The sequence below is a fragment of the Salvelinus fontinalis genome, chromosome 42, assembly GCF_029448725.1.
Source record: "Salvelinus fontinalis isolate EN_2023a chromosome 42, ASM2944872v1, whole genome shotgun sequence".
NCBI lineage: Eukaryota > Metazoa > Chordata > Actinopteri > Salmoniformes > Salmonidae > Salvelinus > Salvelinus fontinalis.
In genome coordinates this window covers 9,608,646-9,626,115 of record NC_074706.1, presented here as the reverse complement: position 1 = coordinate 9,626,115, position 17,470 = coordinate 9,608,646, and the positions used below count along the sequence as shown (strand labels likewise).

General features: G+C 42.5%; 1 protein-coding gene across 4 annotated transcripts in view; it reads left to right on the top strand.

The window, feature by feature from the left end:
- Positions 1-12,586, top strand: part of LOC129841092 (centrosomal protein of 44 kDa-like) — a 166,829-nt gene extending 154,243 nt beyond the window's left edge. Inside the window, exons 1-11 of one of the 4 annotated variants that reach the window (XM_055909189.1) lie at positions 322-450; positions 712-810; positions 7,341-7,488; positions 10,147-10,293; positions 10,489-10,584; positions 10,972-11,124; positions 11,249-11,458; positions 11,715-11,778; positions 11,915-12,033; positions 12,296-12,333; positions 12,451-12,586. In XM_055909189.1, coding sequence (XP_055765164.1) covers positions 719-810; positions 7,341-7,488; positions 10,147-10,293; positions 10,489-10,584; positions 10,972-11,124; positions 11,249-11,458; positions 11,715-11,778; positions 11,915-12,033; positions 12,296-12,333; positions 12,451-12,499 — 1,116 coding nt within the window. In that variant the 5' untranslated portion in view covers positions 322-450; positions 712-718 and the 3' untranslated portion in view covers positions 12,500-12,586. Of the gene's footprint in view, positions 1-321; positions 451-711; positions 811-7,340; positions 7,489-10,146; positions 10,294-10,488; positions 10,585-10,971; positions 11,125-11,248; positions 11,459-11,714; positions 11,779-11,914; positions 12,334-12,450 lie in introns of those variants that run through there. The other 3 variants (XR_008757276.1, XR_008757274.1, XR_008757275.1) reach the window with 3 other exon arrangements.
- The last annotated feature ends 4,884 nt before the right edge of the window (positions 12,587-17,470 follow it).

Genomic DNA, 17,470 nt, shown 5'->3' with positions numbered 1-17,470 from the left:
TTTTGTTTAAAAAAATATTATTCTAGTAAAAAATGTCGGTCTACACAGAGCAGTCTAACGAATCTAATGAAATCCATTGGACTTTTTACAAAAAATATACAGTGCATTGCTTTGTTTCTTCTAACACATTAAAGGTAGCTAACCAGAATAATTTGGTTTTCCTTTCAACTACAGACAGTAAAGACGACGTTTTACATGGATTTAGTAAGTTCTGCTTGTTTCATAAGTCGTCGTCAGTTTACCATCGACATTAAAACCAGAAGTCTACAAACAAAACTTTTAGCGCCATCTAGCTACGAATGTGCTCTTGTGAATCTTCCTTCTAGTTTTTCTGATTCAACTTATCATGGCAACCAATCGCGGCAGTTATGTTATTTACCCGGGCAAAACAAACTAAATACATGTCTAGTTAGCGAGCTAATTTGGCTAGCACTTCTACTTAAATATAAGGTAATTTATTATATTTTGTGTTATGGTCCGTTTCAGTAGCTGCTACAACGTGTCACCTCAACAAAATCTAACGTTAGCCTATAACATAGCAAGTAACTTGCTGGAAAGCTGTGTTGGTAGCTAGCCAACATGTAACGTTACATAGCTATATTGTTTATGTTAGTTAACGTTAACTAGTTGGTGTTTTATCCATTTGTTGCAAAATAGTTAATGGGAGAATTGTTGTGGTAACGTTACCTGTCTGCCATTTGCATGTTCAAGGTCCACAATGATGTCAACCGGTGATTTGAAAGGATGTCTTCGGAAGCTGGATGCTCAACTACGGGCATTGAAGTACCCAAGAGAGGTCGACTATAATGAGTATGTTAGCTAGGTCATGGATAAAATGTGTGCCAGTGATAACTAAACAATTGTGCCACGTTCCCAAACTTTGAGGAAAGGAGCCAGTTTATACAATCTGTCGGCACCTGTGTTGTGGTTGTTCAGTTAATGGCCACATGATGGCTCCACTATTCAGTCTCTTAGTTGCAGTGCGGGAGATGTATGAACAGTTGTGTCATTTTTACTTGCTAACATTGGAGAAATAAATCCCCCATATGTTCATTCATTCTGATATATAGTGAGCTCCAAACGTATTGGGGCAGTGACCATTTTTGTTGTTGTTTGGCTCTGTACTCCAGCACCTGATTTGACCATCAGGTGTTCCAAGACTGGTGGACAGGGTTGACACTTTGGATTTGAAATGATACAATGATTGAGTTTAAAGTGCAGACTGTCAGCTTTAATTTGAGGGTATGAACCGTGTAGAAATGACAACACTTTTTGTACATAGTCCCTCCATTTTTGCTATCATTGTTAGATAGATCTGAATGAATTGTGAATAATGATGAGTGAGAAAGTTAGATGCACAAATATCATACACCCCCAAATGCTAATCTACTCTGTTATTATAATGGGAGAGGTTAGTATGTCTTGGGGTATGATATTTGTGAGTCTAACTTTCTCACTCATCATTATTTACGATTCATTCAGGACTATCTGTAATCATTGTAGCATCCACATGAATAAGTGTTTAGAAGCATATTATATTCTTACTTACAGTGAAAGTGACTCCAAAATGACCCAATACATTATTTACCATTCATATCTATTGGGCACAAAATAATCTGAAACACAACCAAAACAAACAGCAAATGCATCCAACAAGTTTGTAGAGTCACAAGCTTGACATAATCATTGCATGCTAGGAATATGGGATCAAATGCTGAACTTTTGACTACTTTAATGCACACAAGTTCATTTGTCTCAATACTTTTTGTCCCCTAAAATGGGGGTCTATATGAAAATACCCTCAAATTAAAGCTGACAGTCAGCATTTTAACTTCATAGTCAAATCCTAAGTATTGGGAGTACAGAGCCAAAACAACATGTGTCACTGTCCCAATACTTTTGGAGTTCACTGTATACAGTATACACGCGGTATACCAAACATTAAGAACACCTTCCTAATAATGAGTTGCCCTCAGAGCATCAATTCATCGGGGCATGACTCTACAAGGTGTCAAGCGTTTCACAGGGATGCTGGCCCATGTTGACTCCAATGCTTCCCACAGTTTGTTCAAGTTGGCTGGATGTCCTTTGGGTGGAGGACCTGTCTTGATACACACAGGAAACTGTTGAGTGTGAAAAACCCAGCAGTGTTGCAGCCCTTAACAAAAACTGGTGCGCCTGGCACCTAATAACATACCCCGTTAAAAAGAACCGAAATATGTTGTCTTGCCCATTCACCTTCGGAATGGCACAAATACACAATCCATGACTCAATTGTCTCAGGGCTTAAAAATCCTTCTTTAACCGGTCTCCTCCCCTTCATCTACACTGATTTGAAGTTGATTTAACAAGTGGCATCAGTAAGGGATCATAGATTGACCAGGTGAAATCTGTCATGGAAAGAACAGGTGTTCTGTTTTGTATACTCAGTGTGTGTACAGTCGTGGCCAAAAGTTGAGAATGACACAAATATTAATTTTCAAAGTCTGCTGCCTACGTTTGTATGATGGCAATTTGCATATACTCCAGGATGTCATGAAGAGTGATCAGATGAGTTGATGAAAAAGTCCCTATTTGCCATGGAAATGAAGTGAATCCCAAAAACATTTCCACTGCATTTCAGCCCTGCCACAAAAGGACCAGCTGACATCATGTCAGTGATTCTATCATTAACACAGGTGTGAGTGTTGATGAGGACAAGGCTGGAAATCACTCTGTCATGCTGATTTGAGTTCGAATAACAGATTGGAAACTTCAAAAGGAGGGTGGTGCTTGGAATCATTGTTCTTCCCCTGTCACCCATGGTTACCTGCAAGGAAACACGTGCTGTCATCATTGCTTTGCACAAAAAGAATGCTTCAGTGCGCCCAAGAAAGTCCAGCAAGCGCCAGGACCGTCTCCTAAAGTTGATTCAGCTGCGGGTTCAGGGCACCACCAGTACAGAGCTTGCTCAGGAATGGCAGCAGGCAGGTGTGAGTGCATCTGCACGCACAGTGAGGCGAAGACTTTTGGAGGATGGCCTGGTGTCAAGAAGTGCAATAAAGAAGCCACTTCTCTCCAGGAAAAACATCGGGGACATACTGATATTCTGCAAAAGGTACAGGGATTGGACTGCTGAGGACTGGGGTAAAGTAATTTTCTCTGATGAATCCCCTTTCCAATTGTTTGGGGCATCTGGAAAAAGCTTGTCCGGAGAAGACAAGGTGAGCACTACCATCAGTCCTGTGTCATGCCAACAGTAAAGCATCCTGAGACCATCCATGTGTGGGGTTGCTTCTCAGCCAAGGGAGTGGGCTCACTCACAATTTTTTCTAAGAACACAGCCATGAATAAAGAATGGTACCAACACATCCTCTGAGAGCAACTTCTCCCAACCATCCAGGAACAGCTTGGTGATGAACAATGCCTTTTCCAGTATGATGGAGCACCTTGCCACAAGGCAAAAGTGATAACTAAGTGGCTCGGGGAACAAAACATAAATATTTTGGGTCCATGGCCAGGAAACTCCCCAGACCTTAATCCCATTGAGAACTTGTGGTCAATCCTCAAGAGGCAGGTGGACAAACAAAACCCCATAAATTCTGACAAACTCCAAGCATTGATTATGCAGAATGGGCTGCCATCAGTCAGAATGTGGCCCAGAAGTTAATTGACAGCATGCCAGGGCGGATTGCAGAGGTCTTGAAAAAGAAGGGTCAACACTGCAAATATTGACTCTTCGCATCAACTTCATGTAATTGTCAATAAAAGCCTTTCACACTTATGAAATGCTTGTAATTATACTTCAGTATTCCATAGTAACATCTGACAAAAATATCTAAAGACACTGAAGCACCAAACTTTGTGGAAATTAATATTTGTGTCTTCAAAACTTTTGGCCACAACTGTGGCTTCGGAAAGTATTCAGACCCCTTCACTTTTTCCACATGTTGTTACGTTACAGCCTTATTCTAAAATTGATAAATTGTTTTTTTCTCCCTCATAAATCTACACACAATACCCCATAATGACAAAGCAAAAACAGTTTTGCTAATTTATATATATTTTTAAATTGTTTACATAAGTATTCAGACCTTTTACTTTGAACTTTGTTGAAGCACCTTTGGCAGAAATTAGCCAAGAACACTTGAGGGTGTATGACGCTACAAGCTTGGCACACCTGATTTGGGGAGTTTCTCCCATTCTTCTCTGCAGATCCTCTCAAGCTCTGTCAGGTTGGATGGGGAGCTTCACTCCACAGCTATTTTCAGGTCTCTCCAGAGATGTTCGATCGGGTTCAAGCCTGGGCTCTGGCTGGGCCATTCAAGGACATTCAGAGACTCGTCCCGAAGCCACTCTTGTGTTGTGTTGGCTGTGTGCTTAGGGTCATTTTCCTGTTGGAAGATGAACCCTCGCCCCAGTCTGAGGTCCTGAGCGCTTTGGGACAGGTTTTCATCAAGGATCTTTCTGTACTTTGCTTCGTTCATCTTTGCCTCGATCCTGACTTATCTCCCAGTCCCTGCCGCTGAAAAACATCCCCCCAGCATGATGCTGCCACCGCCATGCTTCAACGTAGGGATGGTGCCATGTTTCCTCCAGGTGTGACGCTTGGCATTTAGGCCAAAGTGTTCAATCTTGGTTTCATCAGATCAGAGAATCTTGTTTCTCATGGTCGGAGAGTCTTTAGGTGCCTTTTGGCAAACTCCAAGCGGGCTGTCATGCCTTTTAATGATGAGGGGCTTCCGTCTGGCCACTACCATAAAGGCCTGATTGGTGGAGTGCTGCAGAGATGGTTGGCCTTCTGGAAGGTTCTCCCATCTCCACAGAGGAACTCTAGAGCTCTGTCAGAGTGACCATCGGGTTCTTGGTCACCTCCCTGACCAAGGCCTTCACCACAGATTGCTCAGTTTGGCTTGACGGCCAGCTCTAGGAAGAGTCTTGGTGATTCCAAACTTCTTCCATTTAAGAATGATGGATACCATTGTGTTCTTGTGGTCCTTAAATGCTGCAGAATTTTTTTGGTACCCTTCCCCAGATCTGTGCCTCGTCACAATCTTGTCTCGGAGCTCTAAGGAAAATTCCTTCGATCTCATAGCTTCGTTTTTGCTCTGACATGCACTGTCAACTGTGGCACCGTATATAGACAGGTGTCTGCCTTTCCAAATCATGTCCAATCAATTGAATTTACCACAGGTGGACTCTAATCAAGTTATAGAAACTTCAAGGATGATCAATGGAAACAGGATGCACCTGAGCTCAATTTCAAGTCTCATAGCAAAGGGTCTGAATACTTACACTATGTAAATAAGGTATGTTTTTTATTTTGAATACATTTGCAAACATTTCTACATTTTGCTTTGTCATTATGGGGTATTGTGTGTAGATTGTTGAGAAATGTTTTATTCAATCCATTTTGGAGTAAGGCTGTAATGTAACAATGTGGATAAAGTCAAGGGGTCTGAATACTTTCCGAAGGCACTGTACATACTCACTCACCGGACAGTTTATTAGCTACACCCGTCTAGTACTGGGTCGGACCCCCCCTTTGCCTCCAGAATACCAAGAATCCTTCGGGGCATGGATTCTACAAGTCAGAAATGTTACACATTCATGTTGGTACATGCTGACGCGATGGTGTCATGCAGTTGCTGCAGATTGGACGGCGGTACACCACTGCAACCAGCCTGTACTGTTGACACCAGGCAGTGTCCATAGACTCTGCCATCAGTATGACTCTCCCATCTGGTTTGGGCTTATTGGGACTATCATTATTTTTTCAACAGAACAATGGCCCAAAACACACCTCCAGGCTGTGTAAGTGTTATTTGACCAAGAAGGAGAGTGATGGAGTGCAGCATCAGATGACCTGGCCTCCACAATCACCTGACCTCAACCCAATTGAGATGGTTTGGGATGAGTTGGACCGCAGAGTGAAGGAAAAGCAGCTAACATGTGCTCAGCGTATGTGGGAATTCCTTCAAGACTGTTGGAAAAGCATTCCAGGTGAAGCTGGTTGAGAGAATGCCAAAGGTGTGCAAAGCTGTCATCAAGGCAAAGGGTGGCTACTTTGAAGAATCTCAAATCTCAAATATATTTCGATTTTTTTAAAACTTTTTTTTTTGGTTACTACATGATTCCATATGTGTTATGTCATAGTTTTGATGTATTCACTATTATTCTAAATATTTACCATCCATGCAGTATCTAAGAATATTTTGGGCAGACGAGACCTTGGAGAGGCAGGTGTGCATATGGTAGCATTTCTCATGATTTAACATTTTGTTCCACCATGAGCCTAATTTCCAATGATCCCATTGTTATGATGAGCATATCTGACCAGCTCTTTATCCAGGTTGTGGGGTCACTGATTTCTATGGCCTTTGACCATTACACTCCACAAGCCATTTGGCTTGAAAGTGCCAACACATTACAAGTGTGATGACATATGCAACTTGTGATGAATTAAGAATGAAAATTTAGGCTAGAATGAATATTATCAACAGTCTGTATGATGTTCTTGTGTGCTATAGGCAAACCTGCTCTGTAGTGTAGGATAATGTCACTGGATGTGTCCCATATGGGACACCTATTCCCCAGATAGTGCACTACTTTTGACTACGGGCCCATAAGGCTCTGTTTAAAAAGATTGTGCACTATATAGGGTGCTATTTGCGACAAAGACTAAATGATTTGGCTGGAAGACAGACTAAACATCTGTAGTCCTATAAACATCCAGATTGGGGGTGTAGCCACAGGTACAGTTCATGGTCTGGGTTTGTTTTGAAGTCTCCGGCAGGCGGCAGAGGGGGTGGTACGGCGCCCTGCCCGACTATAACTCGGTTTGTAAACATGCTTTACATTAACCAGCCGTGGGTCCCCCTCTGACGAGGACCCCAGTCTGCACATCTGATGAGCAGGGAAGCAGGGATTCCTTTTGAAGTGAAGAGCATCAAACACAATATGCTTGTGGGGAATTTAAAAAATGATGTGGCTCAAATACAATTTTCTGTTGATGTGAGACAATTTAAATCAGGAGACAAAAGGTTGGCCACTTTTTTTCAAATGTATATATTTTTTCTAGTTTTTATTGAACTCGTTTGGGTTCCATTGATGTCAAAATGTGTGTTGGGCTGCGTTTAGACAGGCAGCTCAATTCTTAAATTTTTTCCACTAATTGGTCTTTTGACCAATTACATCAGATCTTTATGAGAGCTGATCTGATTGGTCAAAAAACATTTTTTTGTTTCTTGAATAATCGGTCTACCTGTCTGAACAGAGCATTATTGTCATATATTTTTAGGCCTAAATGATACTAATGCATATGAAAACAGTAGTACACAATCTATGCTTTATCTCTACAGCTTGGCCAAAGGGGATCCTTCTGCCTTTCTCCCCATAGTGAGTTATGCATTCATCTCCTATTCACCACACCTTGCTGAACACCTGGTGGGCTTCGGAGTGGAACTCACTGGGAAGAACGACCTACGTTTTATCGAATGCATCTACAAGGTAAATCTACACATTGATTCTATTGTGTTCTTAAAAAAAATATCTATTAAGGGTAATAGTGTACAGTACCTGTCAAAAGTTTGGACAAGGGTTTCTTTATTTTTACTTTTCCACATTGTAGAATAATAGTGAAGACATCAAAACTACGAAATAACACACATGGAATCATGTAGTAACCAAATAAGTGTTAAACAAATCAAAATATATTTTTGATTCTTCAAAGTAGCCACCCTTTGCCTTGATGACAGCTTTGCACACTCTTGACATTATCTCAACCAGCTTCATGAGGAATGCAATATCTAAATGGTAGTTAGTCTTGTCTCATTGCTGCAACTCCCGTACGGACTCGGGAGTGGCGATGGTCGAGAGCCGTGCGTCCTCCGAAACACAACCCAACCAAGCCGCACTGCTTCTTTGACACAATGCCCACTTTACTAAATGACTCCATATGTGTTATTTCATAGTTTTGATGTCTTGACTATTATTCTACAATGTAGAAAATAGTAAAAATAAAGAGAAACCCTTGAATGAGTAGGTGTGTCCAAACTTTTGACTGGTACTGTAGGTTAACATGTTTCCATGACAGCCTTAGTATTTAACTATCATCATGCACAGTGTAGGGGTTTTACTCCATAGGTCTCCATTAGTATGGTAGGAAGAAGACGCAGAGCGTCTGTTCTAATGACTAACATCTTAAGTGATGAAATCATGTTTTCGAATGTATCCCCCCCTGACGCAATCCCACATCCAGACCTAGACCTACCTGTTTGAGAAACATTGGCATCACTCCCCAGTTTACTGTATTATCTCCCTGGCTCGTTCCTTCATGCCCTCCCTATGATTTAATGCTCTGTTCATTCACTTACCTGGGTCCTACTTTTCCAGTAGGCTCCCCACCACCGCTCTCCCCATGTGGCCCCATGCAGTGTCGTCTCTCTTAACACGGAACAAACAGTTTCTCCCAATAGCAGGGACTCCCCTCTAGATCCCCTCTCTCATACATCACAGTTATCATCGTAATGGTTCAAAATGGCAAAGTGTTTCCTGTTGTTTCCTCAGAGGCAATGGACACACACACTCGCACACTGTGACTTCAGTTTATTCCTTGGGGTCTCCTGAGGCCAACGGCTGTCTCCCCAGACGCTCTGCTGTGGTTTAACCCCTCCAAGCTTGAGCTGAACCGCAATATTTTCCTCTAATACACACACACGGAAGACATTGCTATTGCATCACTCACTACCAATAAAGTCCTTTTGAAACAGTGCAGGATTTCCCCTGTAGAAGTAAAAGGTAGGCCACGTGTGATTCCTTTTCATTCCTGTGGCGCTCAAATGACATGAATGGAGTCCTAAAGTAGTCTTGGAATTCCATTCATTCTTATCTATGGGAAATGGTATAGGCCTCCACTGTCGGAATTCCTTTTTCCATGATATTGTGCTTGGTCAGGTCAAGGCCAAGCCATTTCCTTCATCGCATGTTCTAATACTACAGCTCCTCTCTCATCACAACCAACCGAGGACTTGGAAGGAATGACTTGTGTAAATGCATCAGGGGTTTTTCAGTCTTTTTGTTGAGGCTGTACTGTAGCCTCTGTTAACCCTGCTATCAGAACCAGAGGGTTTTCACTGCCCTGATCTGCAGCATCTGTATTTAACACACTCTCTGGTGGTGTTTCCTTCCAGCTGGCAACCGGTGGTCGGCAGCACAGCGTCCTTGAGCAATTATATTTTTTAAAGGCTCACATGAAATCCTGATTCCTGCGGTGAACACAGGAACTCCATGTTGGTCCAAGTTCTCATCTCGGATCAGAATCCCCTCTTCTGTTCTCTTAGCGCTGAGGCCGCAGGCGAGCTATCTGCCTCTCACAGCATCGGTTCATTTTGGCGAGACGGAGAAGGAAGAGCGAGACCCTCTGGCTGGCGCCCAGTCACTGCTTCGCCTGGCTGGCACACACACACACACACACACACACACACACATATGGGAGACAGATTGGGCCGACACACCAGCAGCATTTCATACAGAAGACAGTGCAAAGAGAAGACAAGCCATTTGCTCTGCATTATAGTCGGTGTAACAGGAAAGCACTCATTTAGCCCTCCTGTCATTCATACCTACTGCCATCTTTCCCTGAACTCCTGTCAACTATAGTGAGTTTTACAATCATCAATAGATTGTTTGGGTTTGTCAGCAGCATTTCATACAGAAGACAGTGCAGAATTTATAGGGAGAATTTACAGGGAGAATTTATACTATTTCTTGACTGTGTCTAGCTCACTAATAATCATTCAAATGAAACCTAGACAGTCGGGTAGCATCAAATTGCAAAAGCATTGGATACAGGACAATTTCTTTGCACGTTTTGATGGCGAAGAAATGAACACATGTTCAGTGCGACCCTCTGGACCTTCTTGAAGAACGAATGTGGCCCCCGGCGCAAAATGAGTTAAACCCCTGTACCAGATACTTTGCAATGTCATTTTCAGTGATCTTCAATGAATATTGTTTTGATCTTTGCATTTTCTACTGTTTGAATGAAAAAACAACCATGGTGTATTTTTGATTTGAAAATTTTTCAGCAGGGAGAATTCAGCCGTGTGTGTGTGTGTGTGTGTGTGTGTGTGTGTGTGATACTGTCTATTGTTCACCCACATCTAGGTATTGCGGGATCTCTTCCACTACAAACCTGTCCTGACCAAGCAGCAGTTCCTCCAGTTTGGCTATGCAGAAAGAAAGACCTGCATCCTCTGTGATGTCATCGCCTTGGCCCTGCAGAAACACAAAGAGCTCAGCAAAGGCAACAAGGTCAGTCTGTCTCCCTCAGCTTTGACGAGCCTAGAGCATCATCGACAACATGATAATGATGACACGGTATTCACGGTTCAAATAACTATTGCACCCCCTTGATCAGATCATGTCTGTATTGTAATAGAGAATGTGTTCTCAATAGAGTACCTGGTAAAAGAAAAGGTCCATGTATTGCATCTGTGTGTGTTGCAGCCAAAGCCGAGAGCTCGTTTTCAGGCCTCGAGTTCAGACTCCAAACGTGAGGCTCTCCCATTTCAGGCTGAAACAATGAACCCCATGGCCACCACAGTAAGTCTTTGCCAAGGACATGACAGTGTAGACCAGGGGTGTCAAACTCATTCCACGGAGGGCCTAGTGTCTGTTTTTCCTTTCAATAAAGCCCTAGACAACCAGGTGTGGGGAGTTCCTAACTAATTAGTGATGTTAATTCATCAATCAAGTACAAGGGAGGAGCGAAAACCCGCAGACACTCGGCCCCCCGTGGAATGAGTTTGACACCTGTGGTGTAGACCAACAGACCTGTTCAACTCTACACTTTATCAAAGAGGCCTGAGCTATCCTAGTTAAATAAAGGTTAAATTAAAAATGTTAAAATAATAAAATAGTCCATTGTAATGCTGCATGAATACATGGCCCGGCCTTAACATGACTAGGTGAGATGGTTCTTTCCCACAGTTGTCCCTAAGCAGGCCACTAGTGGAGAGACACATCGGTGGTGACTCCTGGGTCTCCTCTAGTAGAACCTCAGATAATGAAGAGTCTGAGGAAGAGGAGGAGGGGCTGGGACTGGAGGAGGTCCAGAACCAAGCACCTACAGTCCCTCAAACAGTGACTACCAGCATACTTCTCCACAATTATAAACACAGACACACACAGCCCTTCTCTCTGTAACACACAGTACCAAAGTGACACAAACACACACAAACTGACTGGATTGTGACCACCCTTCCAGGACCTGGTGGTGGAGGGGAGGCTGGCAGAGCTGGAGGCCCAGCTGCTACAGGTCCAGACCAGGCTGGGGAGGCTCTCGGCCCTGGAGCAGAGGCTGGAGCTTCTAGAGAAGGCCTCGACCGGGAGGATCACTATAGACAAGCACCAGTGGGAGAACCTGGAGAGCAGAGTGCTACTGCTGGAGACCAGACTGACCCTCGCCACGGCCCAGGTAGGCTCTTTGATACTGTGTGTCTGCGTGTGTGTCAGCCATGGCCCAGGTAGGAAGGGATCTTTACACCACATCTGTCCAATCTGGAGATGCTTCTAAAGAACTCTCCGTACCTCTATCTAATGACAAGTAGAAGCAGATGCAGATGTTGAACTAATGATGTCAGTCCATTCCAGAATGTCTACTGTATCTCTGTTTGCTGGTTTTAAAGATGGAAAAATGTACAGCTTTCAAGGTTGTTTTTTCCCCCCTCTAGGAGTCGTCACTTATCAATGGAGGTTGGAGTCATCACATGGCGGATAATGCAACAGAAGTCACTGGTTGGAACTGATTTTGACAATAAAAGTGTCTTAGTAAAGTATTATTGAGGCCATCGTATGCAACTGAAATACAGTAATAGAAAGATCAAATTCCCAGTGTGATATAAAAGTTAAACTGATGCTCACATACCCTTAGAGTCAAGACCCAGTCCTCCAGAGAGCCTCCTACACAACTCTGGCTGTGAGCGTCCTCAGTCCTCCACCCCTTCTGCTAGCTATCCCATCAGCCCCTGTGTGACAACGGCACCCCCAGAGGTAATGGCAGATATTACAAGTAAATATAATGGAAACATTAGAAGACTATTTGGGCTGGATTCAATCTGTAGTATCGTGAAAGAGCCACGTTATAGGTCGATTTGAAATTTTGAAGGCAATGTTCGAGGAGACTTCATTCACGGTAAACTCTGCATATGCCGACTCCATTGGAAATTACCTTCGAATTTTTACGCGGATCTTCCGCAATAAGGATTAAATCAAGCCCTTTGTTTTTCATTCAGTCTTGACTCATTTTCTGTAGGAGAATATGAAAGAGAGATTGGAAAGGATAGCCAACATGTAAGTACTGTCGATCTATGTTGTATTCCCTCTAATGTTAACCAAGGCTAATACACCATCTACTGCATTTGTTTAATTTCATTATTAACTTTGTTTTGTTCTTCTCCTTTGTTTTAGGATGAAAGACACTTCCAGCCTTTTAAGAAGTATAGAACCCTCAATGTAAATTCAGACTTTAAAAAAATATATTTTTGTAATTGTTCTCTGGATTAGTATGTGAGTGATGAATAAAGGTATCATGGATAAATATCAACTTGTGTTCACAATCCATTATATACAGTACCAGTCAAAAGTTTGGACACACCTACTCATTCAAGGGTTTTTCTTATTTTTACTATTCTCTACATTGTGGAAAAATAGTGAAGACATCAAAACTATGAAATAATACATACGGAGTCATGTAGTAACCAAAAAAGTGTTAAAATCAAAATATATTTTATTTTAGATTCTTCAAAGTAGCCACCCTTTGCCTTGACAGCTTTGCACACTCTTGGCATTCTCTCAACCAGCTTCATGAGGAATGCTTTTCCAACAGTCTTGAAGGAATTCCCACATATCCTGAGCACTTGTTGGCTGCTTTTCCTTCACTCTGCGGTCCAACTCATCCCAAACCATCTCAATTGGGTTGAGGTCAGGTGATTGTGGAGGCCAGGTCATCTGATGCTGCACTCCATCACTCTCCCTCTTGGTCAAATAGCCCTTACACAGCCTGGAGGTGTGTTTTGGGTCATTGTACTGTTGAAAAACAAATGATAGTCCCACTAAGCGCAAATCAGATGGGATGGCGTATCGCTGCAGAATGCTGTGGTAGCCATGCTGGTATGCCTTGAATTCTAAATTAATCACTGACCGTGTCGCCAGCAAAGCACCCCCACACCATTTTTTTGTTTTTGACCTTTTTATTTAACATGGCAAGTCGGTTAAGAACTCATTCTTATTTGCAATGACGGCCTACCGGGGAACAGTGGGTTAACTGCCTTGTTCAGGGGCATAACAACAGATTTTTACATTGTCAGCTCGGGGATTCGATCCAGCAACCTTTCGGTTACTGGCCCAATGCTCTAACCACTAGGTTACCTGCCACACCATCACACCTCCTCCATGCTTCACGGTGGGAACCACACATTCGGAGATCATCCGTTCACCAACTCTGTGTCTCACAAAGACATGGCAGTTGGAACCAAAAATCTCACATTGTGACTCAGACCAAAAGGACAGATTTCCACCGGTCTAATGTCCATTGGTCGTGTTTCTTGGCCCACGCAAGTCTCGTCTTCTTATTGGTGTCCTTTTAGTAGTGGTTTCTTTGCAGCAATTCGATCATGAAGGCCTGATTCACGCACTCCTCTGAACAGTTGATGTTGAGATGTGTCTTACTTCAACACTGAAGTATTTATTTGGGCTGCAATTTCTGAGGCTGGTTACTCTAATAAACTTCTCTACAGCTGAGGTAACTCTGGGTCTTCCTTTTCTGTGGCGGTCCTCATGAGAGCCAGTTTCATTGTAGCGCTTGGTTTTTACGACTGCACTTTTCCGTATTGACTGACCTTCATGTCTTAAAGTAATGATGGACTGTCGTTTCTCTTTGCTTATTTGAGCTGTTCTTGCCATATAATCGACTTGGTGTTTTACCAAAAAGGGCTATCTTCTATATACCACCCCTACCTTGTCACAACACAACTGATTGGCTCAAACGCATTAATAAGAGAAGAAATTCCACAAATGAACTTTTAACAAGGCACATCTGTTAATTGAAATGCATTCCAGGTGACTACCTCATGAAGCTGGTTGAGAGTGCAAAGCTGTCAAAGACCAACGGTGGCTACTTTGAAGAATATAAAATATATTTTGATTTGTTAAACTTTTTTGGTTACTACATGATTCCATATGTTATTTCATAGTTTCTGTCTTCACTATTATTCTACAATGTAGAAATTAGTACAAATAAAGAAAACCCTTCAATGAGAATGTCCAAACTTTAGACTGGTACTGTAATTCTGTATTTTATTTGCACGTACAATACCTGGTCTTGTGAAACTTTACTTTTACTATGGACCTGGCCAGTAGAGGTCACCAACAGACCTCTGAGATGTCGTCTCTGGCTATACTGGACAATACTCCAGCTCCTGTTCAATCATCCTTCCTCCTCACAGTAGAGCTTCCCTAAGCCCTGTACGATCTGAACTGTATGAAGAAGATCAATTGCGTTTGGAAAAGAAGGCTAGGAGAAAGGACACAAGGAATTAATAATTTGAGAAAGTCTAATTCTGCTCAAAGTTTTCCTCATTCAGGCCGAGATTCAATTCAAGGCATGTTATATAGCAGTGGTTTCTCAAACCTCTCATTGAGATCACCAGACCTTTCATGTACTTGATATATTCCAGAGCTAGCACACCTATTCAATTTGTCAACTATACTGAACAAAAATATAAACGCAACATGCAACAATTTCAGTGATTTTTACAGTTCACACAAGGAAATCAGTCAATTGAAATAAATTAGGCCCTAATCTATGGATTTTAAATGACTGGGCAGGAGCACAGCCATGGGTGGGCCTGGGAGGGAATAGGCCCACCCACTGGGGAGCCAGGCCCAGCCAATCAGAATGAGTTTTTCCCTCACAAAAGGGCTTTATTACAGACAGAAATACCCCTCAATTTCATCAGCTGTTCGGGTGACAGGTCTCAGATGAGCCGACAGGTGAAGAACGTGGTCTGTGGTTGTGAGGCTGGTTGGGCGTAATGCCAAATTCTCAAACACTACGTTGGAGGTGGCTTATGGTAGAGAAATGAACATTCAATTATCTGGCAACAGCTCTTTTGGGCATTCCTGCAGTCAGCATGCCAATTGCACGATCCCTCAACTTGAGAACTGCACATTTTAGAGTGGCCTTTTCTTGTCCCCAGCACAAGGTGCACCTGTGTAATGAGCATGCTATTTAATCAGCTTCTTGATATGCTTATTTCCATATGCAGCGTTGTACCGTGAATGTGGTCTTTGCTGACAAAGTGCTCCTTAATTGAATCCTGGCCTAAAATATCATAAATGCATAATAAAAAATAAAAAAAATGACCAAGGAGAGTTGTTGATCCAAAGAAATGCACAACCCAGTGTGCTGGAGCATGGTGCTTGCAACACCAGAGATTTGGCTTTGATTCCTGTAAGCGCCACATAAGCTGTGGTGTAATCGAGGATTGGCCACAGTACAAACACTCAAGAGGCAGGTTAAAGGCAAAATATAGACTTTTAATTACAAACTTAGCTGGGGACTGGGATCAAAAGTCAGGACCTCCCTGGGGCTAAACAACCACCAAATCAGTCGCCGAAGGGATGGTCACCTTCTGAGGCTTAGAACCATGGTTCTGAGGGGCCCACAACATGATCAAACTCTAATTCAAAAGGCCTAGCTCTGTCAGAGCATAACTTAATCAAACTGAACCAAAGACCTTAATTCAAACAAAGGTCCATGGAGCTTGGACAGTCTTCAGCAGCTCCTGCTGCTCTCTAAGTGGCAAACCCCCAATCAGTGTTGTAAAGTACTTAAGTAAAAATATTTTTGGAGAGTATCTGTACTTTACATTACTATTTATATTTTTGACAACTTTTGCTTTTAGTTCCCTACATTCCTACTACAAAGAAAATAATGTACTTTTTACTCTATACATTTTCTCTGACATCCAAAAGTGCTAGTTACATTTTTAATGCTTAGCGGGACAGGAAGATGGTCCAATTCACACACTTATCAAGAGAACATCTGACAGACTACATAAACACAAATGCTTCGTTTGTAAATTATGTCTGAGTGTTGGAGTGTGCCCCTGGCTATTAGTAAAAAAATTAAATACATGTAATGGTGCCTTCTGGTTTGCTTAATATAAGTCATTTGAAATGATTTACACCTTTACTTTTGGTACTTAAGTATATTTAAAACCAAATACTTTTACTCAATTAGTATTTTACTGGATCACTTTCACTTTTGCTTGAGTCATGTTCTATTAAGGTTTCTTTACAGTTGGGTACTTATTCCACCACTGCCCCCAATGCATCTTCTTCGATAAAGACATCCAATAAATGTTGCATTACCGAATTTATTAACGGAGTCAAAAAACAAATGTGTTCGATGTGTTCAAATGCCTCTTGATTTTCATGCTTGTATATTTCACAGACAAAATCTTTATTTTTCACCAATTAAGCACATACAAAAATGCAGTGCTTTTGCCGATCCTTTATTTCAGTGACCACAGTGTGATGTATGGATTTGACCACTAGAGTTCACTAACAGACAGCTAGCTATACAGTATATTCCAGCTGACATTATTAATTCATGCTTCATAGTTGCCCTCTAGTGGTCATTCTATGTAAAAGAGAACAATACATCTGTCTTATCCTTCACTGCTACTTTGCATATTTTCAAAGTGCTCTGTGAGATGGAATGTTTCCAGAGCAAATTGCCACTCTAAATCTGAATGGTCATTCCTAGAGGGTCCATTCATTGACCCCTTGTTCTAGAGACAGCAAGTTAGAGCAGAGCTAGCCTAACCTCTCAGACCTTTCTCCCTCCCCCTCTCCTCCCCTCTTACCTGTTGTTTAGCTCAGCTCCCAGGCCTCTAGCTGGCTGAAGCTGTTGGAGAGGTGAAACATCCAGGTCATGTGGGGACCTGTCTGGAAGGATGTACACACTAGTATTCTGGAACAGAGACAGCTATTGCAAATCCAATGCACTGTTCCTGAACATTGTTATTGACTTTCAGTGTGAGTCAGGAGTAAGTGTGTGACGCAGCTCAGTAAAAACATGGGTAGATCAGAGGCCCTGACAGTGGAGGTGGTGTGTGTGTGTGTGTGTGTGTAACTGGGGGGGGGGGGGGCAGCAGCTTACCGTGATACTGGGAGCTCAGCAGGGGGTGCCAGCTGGCAGAGTGAGACCACACAGTCTCTGTAGTAAAGTCTGATCATAGACCTACAGAGCTAGAACCAAAAGTAGCAGATCCACACATTCCTCCTTTTAGACTCAAGTTACGGCATGTAACTCCTTTAAAAACACCCCCACGTCCCTCCTTTCCTCCCCCAAATCCAACAGGAGACCCTGGACCACCCCTAACCCTCCCCCATACTGAAACACCCGGTCTGGGTTACTACA